The sequence below is a fragment of the Schistocerca serialis genome, chromosome 2, assembly GCF_023864345.2.
Source record: "Schistocerca serialis cubense isolate TAMUIC-IGC-003099 chromosome 2, iqSchSeri2.2, whole genome shotgun sequence".
In the NCBI taxonomy this organism is placed as follows: Eukaryota; Metazoa; Arthropoda; class Insecta; order Orthoptera; family Acrididae; genus Schistocerca; species Schistocerca serialis.
The window spans coordinates 507,307,614-507,320,005 of record NC_064639.1 but is presented as its reverse complement, the minus strand read 5'-3'; the positions used below and the strand labels follow the sequence as shown (position 1 = coordinate 507,320,005).

The 12,392-nt window shown below is 40.1% G+C and overlaps 1 protein-coding gene across 4 annotated transcripts in view; it reads right to left on the bottom strand.

Annotated features, from left to right (window-relative positions):
- Nucleotides 1-12,392, bottom strand: part of LOC126457473 (nascent polypeptide-associated complex subunit alpha, muscle-specific form) — a 144,662-nt gene that overhangs the window by 52,906 nt on the left and 79,364 nt on the right. For all 4 annotated transcript variants that reach the window (XR_007585474.1, XM_050093765.1, XM_050093766.1 and 1 more), the window contains exons 7-8: nucleotides 7,535-8,867; nucleotides 5,458-5,750 (exon numbers count right to left, since the gene is read on the bottom strand). Coding sequence is in view for 3 of the 4 variants with exons in the window: in XM_050093765.1 (XP_049949722.1) it covers nucleotides 5,458-5,750; nucleotides 7,535-8,867 (1,626 nt within the window). In the remaining variant the exon portion in view is untranslated. The remainder of the gene's footprint in view (nucleotides 1-5,457; nucleotides 5,751-7,534; nucleotides 8,868-12,392) is intronic.

The following is a 12,392-nucleotide window of genomic DNA, read 5'->3' as shown; positions in this document are numbered from 1 at the left end:
TCTGTACCAGGTCGGGAGGGTAGTTGCGGGATGCGAAAGCTGTTGTCAGGTTGTTGGTGTAATGCTTAAGGGATTCCGGGCTGGAGCAGATTCGTTTGCCACGAAGACCTAGACTTCCTTTCACGCCGATCACCTGCCACCCTACCTAAAACCTCTTTCCTCATTACCTTAGCCAGCTTCATCCTGACCCACAACTTCTTCACTTTTGAAGGCCAGACATACCAGCAATTAAAGGGAACAGCCATGGGTACCAGGATGGCCCCTTCGTACGCCAACCTATTCATGGGTCGCTTAGAGGAAGCCTTCTTGGTTACCCAGGTCTGCCAACCCAAAGTTTGGTACAGATTTATTGATGACATCTTCATGATCTGGACTCACAGTGAAGAAGAACTCCAGAATTTCCTCTCCAACCTCAACTCCTTTGGTTCCATCAGATTCACCTGGTCCTACTCCAAATCCCATGCCACTTTCCTTGATGTTGACCTCCACCTGTCCAATGGCCAACTTCACACGTCCGTCCACATCAAACCCACCAACAAGCAACAGTACCTCCATTACGACAGCTGCCACCCATTCCACATCAAACGGTCCCTTCCCTACAGCCTAGGTCTTCGTGGCAAACGAATCTGCTCCAGCCCGGAATCCCTTAAGCATTACACCAACAACCTGACAACAGCTTTCGCATCCCGCAACTACCCTCCCGACCTGGTACAGAAGCAAATAACCAGAGCAACTTCCTCATCCTCTCAAACCCAGAACCTCCCACAGAAGAACCACAAAAGTGCCCCACTTGTGACAGGATACTTTCCGGGACTGGATCAGATTCTGAATGTGGCTCTCCAGCAGGGACACGACTTCCTAAAATCCTGCCCAGAAATGAGATCCATCCTTCATGAAATCCTCCCCACTCCACCAAGAGTGTCTTTCCGCCGTCCACCTAACCTTCGTAACCTCTTAGTTCATCCCTATGAAATCCCCAAACCACCTTCCCTACCCTCTGGCTCCTACCCTTGTAACCGCCCCCGGTGTAAAACCTGTCCCATGCACCCTCCCACCACCACCTACTCCAGTCCTGTAACCCGGAAGGTGTACACGATCAAAGGCAGAGCCACGTGTGAAAGCACCCACGTGATCTACCAACTGACCTGCCTACACTGTGACGCATTCTATGTGGGAATGACCAGCAACAAACTGTCCATTCGCATGAATGGACACAGGCAGACAGTGTTTGTTGGTAATGAGGATCACCCTGTGGCTAAACATGCCTTGGTGCACGGCCAGCACATCTTGGCACAGTGTTACACCGTCCGGGTTATCTGGATACTTCCCACTAACACCAACCTATCCGAACTCCGGAGATGGGAACTTGCTCTTCAATATATCCTCTCTTCCCGTTATCCACCAGGCCTCAATCTCCGCTAATTTCAAGTTGCCGCCACTCATACCTCACCTGTCATTCAACAACATCTTTGCCTCTGCACTTCTGCCTCGACTGGCATCTCTGCCCAAACTCTTTGTCTTTAAATATGTCTGCTTGTGTCTGTATATGTGTGGATGGATATGTGTGTGTGTGCGAGTGTATACCCGTCCTTTTTTCCCCCTAAGGTAAGTCTTTCCACTCCCGGGATTGGAATGACTCCTTACCCTCTCCCTTAAAACCCACATCCTTTCGTCTTTCCCTCTCCTTCCCTCTTTCCTGATGAGGCAACAGTTTGTTGCGAAAGCTTGAATTTTGTGTGTATGTTTGTGTTTGTTTGTGTGTCTGTCGACCTGCCAGCACTTTCATTTGGTAAGTCACATCATCTTTGTTTTTAGATATATATATATATATATATATATATATATATATATATATATATATATATATATATATATATATATATATATATATATGAACATCCTCAAAGTTTACAGATGCATATGCTACATCTTTTTTTTGGAAACATTGAAATATTCTGAGGTAAAAAATAAAATATTATAAGAGGTGTGAAACTGTGCCGACAGCATAGCGAAAAATGTAGTCACTGATGAATTTTTGTTCTGTAGGACTGCAATGAAACTTCCCACGAGAAAGTTGTTAAGAAAACTACAAAATCATTTTGGTAACGTTTCAGACATCATTATTGTATCGTATCACGTACAAAGGCAAATTACTTCTGCGATATTCTGTGCGCAGCAGTACGCGAGTCGTCATAGGCCGTCGCCAAGAGTTTAGTTCGGACGGCTCGCTTTAATGTGACTGATAATATTCCCCACTTCAAAATATTTTACTGGCTGCAAATACATATCCTTTGTCATTGCGTCCATCACTCAAAATGCCAATACATGCTACGCAAAAGTAATTCTGGTTATTTTGAAGCCAAGATTTTCACTGAAGTTGAGCGAAATATTTGTTCGAAAGGTTTTGTGAAACCCAAGTTTTATCTAAATTTGCCGTAAGCCTATTATTCTCAGCACACAATACATGTTTGGTGCACAAAAACCTCGTTCTTATTACTGCAATGTCCCTGTCTTGTGTTATAAACTTCGTCCATCATTAAAGTTTCTGAATTAAAAACCAAGTGGGCAGAGAAGACAGTGCACTGAAGTGATTGGCCAGTATAATCAATTTTATCACAGACATTTCCCTGTATTTCTCTAGACATCGGATACCACCCTGTCATATTAAAGCAATACAATTCTACGTTCTAGCTTTTTGTAAAAGTCATCAAATATCATTGATTTCTATGCTCTTCTTGGAGAATCAGAATAGGTGCTGGGAATGTTCTGATGTTACTGCACTATTTATATATACAGAAGCACCACAACATTTTGTCATTTTATAACTGCATTACCCTTATTACGAAACAGCCAGTACATCCTTCTATGAAAGAAAGAGTGTTAAATTTTGAATGTACAAATAAACCGAATGCAGTAAGATTACATCCAAAAGTAAAGACATTTGATACAGGTTTTTAAGAAAAACTGTTGTTAATTAATGCAGAGTTGACAATCTTATTTTAATTGGCAGTTACTGTCAAGTAAACTAATCCCCACACTTGTGATAAATTTATCAGACATCTACTGTAAGGAGAAAACATTCACAGTATGTCCTCTACAACTAAACTGAATAGACAAACATTTAAATCAAGTCAGCTTTTTGCATAGATGGCATTTACCTAAACTGAAGGATCTTCTGGCTCCATGTCTTCAGATTCACTGTCACTTGTTTCAGCCAGATTTTTCATCACAGATTCCACTAGGGTGTTTCTTAAACCGAGCTTCAAGAAATCAGTTTCTTGTAATGCTTCTGAGTGTTTTACGCACCTCTACCAGTCCCGCTGAGTAACATTGTCAAGAGCTTCGAGCGTTAGCATCTTGACATCAGCAAGTTTGAAAGTAGTATTTATTTTCCACTACTTCTCACTTTACTTGGACCCAAATCAATTCAATGGGATTATACTGGCAGTGATACGGTGGTAGATGTACCACTTGGTGTCCCGTTTCATTTGCCAGTTGATCTAATTCTTAAGTCTTTTTGGCACCTACGATTTCTTCCTTAGACAGGAGTTCAGCCTTCGTTTCATCGACTGAAAATGAAATATTCTTTCTCTTTAACCACTCGAAAATATCTGCCTTGCGCTAATTTGAATGTGGCAGCTTTTCTATCTGAATGGAGTGGTAGCTGGCAGTAACTGACCCTTCTTCCAGTGCAGACAACAGTAAAATAAACCAATCCTTAAAAACTTCTCCATTCATTTCTGAATGTTATTCGGATTGGCAAGAACTTTTCCTACCATGAAAAACAAGTTTGGCCACTGGTATGAAGCCTGTGGTTAATGAACCAGCGTGGGCGATGATTAATCGGCCACCTCTACCAGTGGGCACTTTCAAACCGCTGCTTCCTTTGGAGTCTTGCTGTATATACTTATTGGAGTGGTTCTGTGAAACCCAAGTACACTAAAGGCCTGGTTGTCTTCAGCAAGCAAAGAAGTGCATTGTATGCAAAAACTTCACTCTTGCTGCTGCAAGGGAGTAGAGAAGACGAAGAATGAAGATCTCTGAGCCCAAGTAATTCATTTTTTCACGGAGGGCAGCCTGCATTTTTTTAGCCATTGGATACTCTCTTCTGTCATAATATCCAAGTACAGTTCTAAGCATGAGCTCTTCGTTAAAATCATCAACATCAGTTGATTTCCGTTCACGTTCGTATCCCTTTCTTGGAGAATCGAAACACTCATTCATGTCTGGAAATTCTGCCAATGACACAGATTTGGTAATACGGCCTACAGTTGACTTTGAGACACCACACACTTCAGCAGTAAGTTTATGAATTTGCGCAAAAATTAAGTTATTTCTCCCTTCTTCGTTGTCGACCAGATCAGTAAAACACTTGAGTACATTAGATATGATAATTATCAATTGCTTACGAATGTCTTTCCACCCTTTACGCACACGAACCAGAGTATTACATGCAGGCCGTTGCTCCTGCATTGTTGTTCACCACCGAACAGATGGCAAAGCACCTTCATAAAGACAGTAAGACACTGAGATCAAATGTGAACACTTGATATAGCACGGTAACACTGAACTTTCGGCTGCTCTGACCTACTGCACCGCTAACGGTACCTACATGGCAACAAAGCCGAGAGGCGGGCAAATCACAGCCACAACCCCTGCTGGCGGCAGGCAGCAGCCGTGACCTTGAGAACTCTACTTTCGTGCTGGCCACTATAAGAACATATAATTTCTGACTTAGTTCACACAAATAATTTGCTGACAAGTCAGTCAAAATGGAATTAAGTGTTCAGTGTTTACAGTTATCAATGGGAACAACTGGTTCAACACTGTTGTTACTGTCTTCTATCCACAGACTACTTTGATGTCACTCTCTACGCCAGCCTATTCTGTGCAAGCCTCTTCATCTCTCTGTAACTACCACAATCTACACTGGTTTGAACTTGCTTACTGTATGCAAAGCCTTGGTCTTCCTCTACTACTTCCAACCCCCACACTTACTTCCATTTCCAAACTAACAGTTCCTTGATGCTTCAGGTGGTCCCCTATCAAATCTACGCAGAAATTAGTTTAGTTTACCTAAACATATTACTTAACCACAAGGCATTCAAATTTTCTCACCCTGTAAATTTTAGTTCATGATGAACTGAAACTGATAATGCCTACAGAGGAAAATTGGACTCTCTCTATCTGAGATGATACTACCTATGCAGTGTAAGTGTGCTACTTGTACAAAAAATATTGCAGATATTGGACTTGAACATTAAAGTATCTGTACCTACTTTCCAAGGCACAAATTACAACATAAAAAATAAATTAGTCAATGAAATTATGAAAATACAAATAAATAAGAGGTACAAGCATACCTTGTAAGAGAAATATGATATATGGTCTCTTGATGAATGTACAATAATGTTAACTTACATAGTTTTCAAAATACATTAATGAAATTAAATTTACCTTCTTTGACATTTTTTGATGGAAATGTTCAACCATGTGTGCAGTGCGAAGACTTCGTTTGCCACGTGTACCACTGCCACCGCGTGACTGCTCCTCAACTATATCTTTCTCATCTGCTGATGCAGGCAACTCTCGTTCTGGTCGAGATACGAGATAAGGACCAAAGAGATCACCACTACCAAGTGCCGAATGTGGGCCGCTCTTACAAAAAACACAAATCCACGTTGGATCTGATGTGTGCGCATCATATCGTGCCGACAATGTGCTGCTGAATAGCCCACCACCACCTTTACCTGTAGTAAAAGAGAAGCAATACTTTCATATCTGCTATTACGGTCAGGTAAATGACTATATGAAGCTTGTGCTCAACTCCTAAATCTACTGGAACATATTTAAGCTGAATTACATGTCTCATTCCATAGCTATATCTGCCCCCCCCCCCCCAAAAAATCCCTCATACCCTAGTACAGTGTGCGCTAAGATGGTCACAGATTAAAAAACTGCTGTGTTAGGGCCCTAAACTTTCACCTCAGCATTTATTTTAGCAATCTCTCTAAAAATGAGGCTTTAATATGTTATAAGCATTCTTCCCATGTAAGACAATAAATGTGATATTCTCTTCTGCACAAAATTTGAATACTGCGCTAATCTTATGGTTATAGTGAAACACAGAGTTTCGTATGTACAAATTAATTTTGATCATTTACAAAAGAACATTTTGTTCAACAAGCTATGTATGTTGTTTTATGGCTCAAGTCTAGATCAAGGCCAGCAGCAATCATTGCGGTACTCATCTACTGCTCATAGTTTGACAACTGTCAGTTTCACTGAGTCAATAGGATGATTCTTATACATAACAAATGGGAGGCAAGAACAGAAGCAATGTATTTCTAGAACCAAAATTGAAACCATTGTCTTGTTTGCTGTTTTTTGTTATATTAGTGAGCTTTGAGAAAAATAGTTTGTAATTATGGCAGCGAGAGCTATAAAGCGGACCGATTTAAATGGTTTAGTTCTAAATGCCAACGTATTTAGTTGGTGTATGTCTCATTCTAGACTTTCACACAAATTTTCTTAAAATCTGGATACCAAAAATTTAAGTGCAGAAATTCATCTAATTTAATACAATGAAATGAAAACTATAACTGGCATATGAATCAGTTTTGAGGATACAATGCTGACAAATTGACTATGTTTTGTACCATCCACAATTCTCATTGGTGGCAACGAAACAAATTGGATAATTCTATCAAAAACACACAAATTATGCACAGGCAGCTACTTCTGAAAATAAAAATGACAAAAGATAATAAAGAATAAATTTTTATAGTGCAGGTAATGGTAATAAAAATACTGGAGATAACGTACTGCCAACTTATACATGTCGTTTTGAAGTAGTGCTTTGAAATTAGGTATTGAGTATCAGAATCAAAAGAGCCTAAACAGAAATATAAAAAAACCAAACAACAAATACCGTAAGTAATTAAAAAAATTGTCAGCAAAAAGATATAGAACATAAAAAATGCTAAAAATATGAAGTTACATTAAATAATGCACTTTCACTTCGGCTATCAATTGCAGACAGGAAAAAAATTTCATAAAATCACTGTAACACAAGCCACACAATGCACAACTGAAACAATTAAGTGATATCTCACACATTAGGTGCCAAACAATGAGCCTCCTGGCTCCAAACAGTTATTAAATTCAATGCTAGATGGCAGCACCACACAGATGTGGGACTTTCATATCCCTGTGAACTCCGGGAAACAAACTTGTACATGGGACACATATATTCCGTTTGTCATGAAAGGGTTACAATGGATGCAGGGCAGGCCATAACTGAGGTCGTATCACCTCTATCATCCGTGATGCCTAATTCCACTTTATTTAAAACGATTATAAAACTAAAAACAGCTGAATTTTGGAAACACGGCCTGACTCGCTATCCTTTACAAAAACAAGAAACCATTTTTTACTGTAATATGTGAAATTTTAATTCATTCAGTCACTGAACGGTTAAACAATTACATCTGGACAGGCTAAACAAACAATAAATAAATGGTATTTCACTCACCCCTGTACTCAAGATCATTATGGTAGGATGAATTCTTGCGACGACTGGAACCTATTGATGTTTTCCTGTCATTGCCTTCATCATCATCCAAACGAGCTGGGCCATTAACTACAGTAACACTGTAGGGACTGTCACGGGGTCCTTCTAGATGAACCACAGGGCCTCGTGACCTCCCACTGCTGGCATTACTACCACTGTCAGTTGCAACACCACTTGCATCACGGCCCCGTCTTCTTCCGGCTGCCAAAGGTATGGGGCTGTCACAAGTTGCACCCGCTTCAAGTTTTGGTCGCTTCACCTTTTTCTTGTGTGATGACAGCCCTTCATCACTTATCCCACTAACCCGTCCTGCCTGTTTCCTTTTCTTTTTCTTGGGTGTATTCTCTGATGAAGAGAGGCCTAGGACATTATCGGAAGAACGATGTGAACTATTTCGTGAACCCTTGGGTCGGCCTCGTTTTGAAACTCGTGGTTTTGTATCTTGTGGCGGTGGTGGTGGAGCTGGAGTTGCAGTCACAGAAGGAGAAGTGTTTTCAGAACCACTTAAACATTCTAATGCCTTTGCTGCCATTGTGGAAGAATCTGTAACAGATGATGATGGAACTTCCGCCTTCACAGTATCTGAAGAAATATTATCTTCCTCTACAATTCCTGCAAACATTTTCTCAAGTTCAGTTTCAACATCAATTATAGTACTTTTTGGTTCTAATTTTGGCTCAGATTTCACACTATCAGAGTTGAGAACGGAAAGGAGGTCATCTGCATTATCATTCTTTTGTGGAACACTTTCACTTTTCACAGATGATTCTACAGAGTCATTATTCTCCAAGGGTGCAGCTACAATATTGTTAACAGCTTCTTTTGTCACTTCTTTTTCTGCAGGTTTACTGTCCTCTTCCCTCTTTATATCACTTTCAGAATTATCAGACAGTAGCCCAGTCAATTTGGTTACAGTTTCACTTTCAGTGACCACGGGCTCCACTTTCACAGCTTCTTTCAGTTTCTCTGAACTATCAGGCATGTCAACTGGAGCTGTCACAGTATCTTCTGATCCTGGTGCTTTTGAGCTGTTACTATTACTCTCTGTATCACTGGATGTCTTTGCAACTCTGACAGGTTTGTCAAGTTTCCGTTTCCGTCTTGGCTTGCCATTGTCTTCATCTGTGCTCCCATTGAATGTAGGTGATGTAGTGCCATCTTCATGTGCTCTACTAGCAGGCCTCTGTGGAACAGCAGAATCACCGGGTGACGGGGACTGAGCATCACGACCACCACCACTATCTTCACTTGTGACTGCTGGAGAGACAATTACGGATGCAGGAGCCACAACAACCTATGGAGATAAAAAAGGTCACAATTATTCAAAATTCTGAAATCAGCAGCCGTTGTTTCATTAAAACAAGCCACACAAAATATAAAAGTAAATGAATGGTAACCATTGGCAGCCAACATATAATAATTCACATGTCAAATACAATAAAACCATCCACATGAATAAAAACTGAACTCAATGACTGAATTAACAATTTTAATAGCAAGTATGCGATTCTGGCCAAAATCATTTTCAGAGGGGAAAAAAATGTTTACACACTGAAAAATGAAGACAAAAGAAATAATAATTTGCCAGTCAACAATGTGCATCATCATCATCTCCTCTCTCTTTCATATACACACACACACACACACACACACACACACACACACACACACACACACACACACAAAGGACTATTAAGAGCATAGCAAGCAGTAGAAAAATTCTATGTCTCCACTTATTTTTGCATAGATGGAAACTAAGGATGGAATATGTATATGATTGCTGCAGAAACCACTTCCGAGAATAGACTGACACCTTCATTTCCAACAACAGGAAAACTGCTATTTGTAAATCAGTATAAACAAGCTCTATCTATATAAATTATACACGTACTATTGAAGTGTCATGGAGGTGATTTTTAATCCATTTTCTCTTCCCATCACCAATTCCACTATCATTCCATTCACATATGCTACAAAGGCTCCTCAAGAACCAAGGAGCCTGCCCAGGAGGGGTGGCTTGCCTGCCTCTACAATACCGATAGGTGTGACGAAGAAAGTCAACCACATTAGAGGGATATCTGTGGAGAGGTACAACAAACACATGGTTCCTGAAGAGGGCAGGAGCCTTCTCCGTAGGTGCAGTGACAATGGTCTGATGATTGTTCTGGCCTTGTAATCTTAGTCAACATGGCATTGCTCTGTTGGTATATAGCTGAAAACAAGGAAAAACTACAGCTGTTACATTTTCAGAAGACATGCAGATCTATAGCATGGCTTAATGATGATGGCAGCCTCTTAAGTAAAATATTCTAGAAGGAAAATAGTTCCATTGAGATCTCCAGACAGAGACTACTCGAGATGATGTTCTCAGGAGAAACAAACATGGCTCTCTACAGTTCATAACATGCAATGTTAGATTGCAGGGTTATAAATACAAAATCAAATAGGGGTAATGCAGGAGTTGGTTTAATAATGAATAAAAAAATAGAAGTGCGAGTAAGCTACTACAAACAGCATAGTGAACGCATTATAGTGGCCAAGATAGACACAAAGCCCATGCCTACTACAGTAGTACAAGTTTATATGCCAACTAGCTCTGCAGATGATGAAGAAATTGAAGAAATGTATGATGAGATAAAAGAAATTGTCCAGGTAGTGAACGGAGACGAAAATTTAATAGTCATGGGTGACTGGAATTCGACAGTAGGAAAAGGGAGAGAAGGAAACATAGTAGGTGAATATGGCTTGGGGCTAAGAAATTAAAGAGGAAGCCGTCTGGTAGAATTTTGCACAGAGCATAACTTAATCATAGCTAACACTTGGTTCAAGAATCATAAAAGAAGGTTGTATACATGGAAGAATCCTGGAGACACTAAAAGGTATCAGATAGATTATATAATGGTAAGACAGAGATTTAGGAACCAGGTTTTAAATTGTAGGACATTTCCAGGGGCAGATGTGGACTCTGACCACAATCTATTAGTTATGAACTGTAGATTAAAACTGAAGAAATTGCAAAAAGGTGGGAATTTAAGGAGATGGGACCTGGATAAACTGACTAAATCAGAGGTTGTACAGAGTTTCAGGGAGAGCATAAGGGAACAATTGACAGGAATGGGGGAAATAAATACAGTAGAAGAAGAATGGGTAGCTCTGAGGGATGAAGTAGTGAAGGCAGCAGAGGATCAAGTAGGTAAAAAGACGAGGGTTAGTAGAAATCCTTGCGTAACAGAAGAAATATTGAATTTAATTGATGAAAGGAGAAAATATAAAAATGCAGTAAATGAAGCAGGCAAAAAGGAATACAAACGTCTCAAAAATGAGATCGACAGGAAGTGCAAAATGGCTAAGCAGGCATGGCTAGAGGACAAATGTAAGGATGTAGAGACCTATCTCACTAGGGGTAAGATAGATACAGCCTACAGGAAAATTAAAGAGACGTTTGGAGAAAAGAGAATCACTTGTATGAATATTAAGAGCTCCGATGGAAACCCAGTTCTAAGCAAAGAGGGGAAAGCAGAAAGGTGGAAGGAGTATATAGTGTATGTACTTCAGGACAATATTATGAAAATGGAAGAGGATGTAGATGAAGATGAATTGGGAAATACGATACTGCGTGAAGAGTTTGACAGAGCACTGAAAGACCAGAGTCGAAACAAGGCCCCGGGAGTAGACAACATTCCATTGGACCTACTGACGGCCTTGGGAGAGCCAGTTCTGACAAAACTCTACCATCTGGTGAGCAAGATGTATGAGACAGGCGAAATACCCACAGACTTCAAGAAGAATATAATAATTCCAATCCCAAAGAAAGCAGGTGTTGACAGATGTGAAAATTACCGAACTATCAGTTTAATAAGCCACAGCTGCAAAATACTAACGCGAATTATTTACAGACGAATGGAAAAACTGGTAGAAGCCGACCTCGGGGAAGATCAGTTTGGATTCCGTAGAAATGTTGGAACACGTGAGGCAATACTGACTTTACGACTTATCTTAGAAGAAAGATTAAGGAAAGACAAATCTACGATTCTAGCATTTGTAGACTTAGAGAAAGCTTTTGACAATGTTGACTGGAATACTCTCTTTCAAATTCTAAAGGTGGCAGGGGTAAAATACAGGGAGCGAAAGGCTATTTACAATTGTACAGAAACCAGATGGCAGTTATAAGAGTCGAGGGGCATGAAAGGGAAGCAGTGGTTGGGAAAGGAGTGAGACAGGGTTGTAGCCTCTCTCCAATGTTATTCAATCTGTATATTGAGCAAGCAGTAAAGGAAACAAAAGAAAAATTTGGAGTAGGTATTAAAATCCAGGGAGAAGAAATAAAAACGTTGAGATTCGCCGATGATATTGTAATTCTGTCAGAGACAGCAAAGACTTGGAAGAGCAGTTGAACGGAATGGACAGTGTCTTGAAAGGAGGATATAAGATGAACATCAACAAAAGTAAAACGAGGATAATGGAATGTAGTCGAATTAAGTCGGGTGATGCTGCGGGAATTAGATTAGGAAATGAGACGCTTAAAGTAGTAAAGGAGTTTTCCTATTTGGGAAGCAAAATAACTGATGATGGTTGAAGTAGAGAGGAAATAAAATGTAGACTGGCAATGGCAAGGAAAGTGTTTCTGAAGAAGAGAAATTTGTTAGCATTGAGTACATTTAATTGTCAGGAAGTCGTTTCTGAAAGTATTTGCATGGAGTGTAGCCATGTATGGTAGTGAAACATCGACAATAAATAGTTTAGACAAGAAGAGAATAGAAGCTTTCAAAATGTGGTGCTACAGAAGAATGTTGAAGATTAGGTGGGTAGATCACGTAAC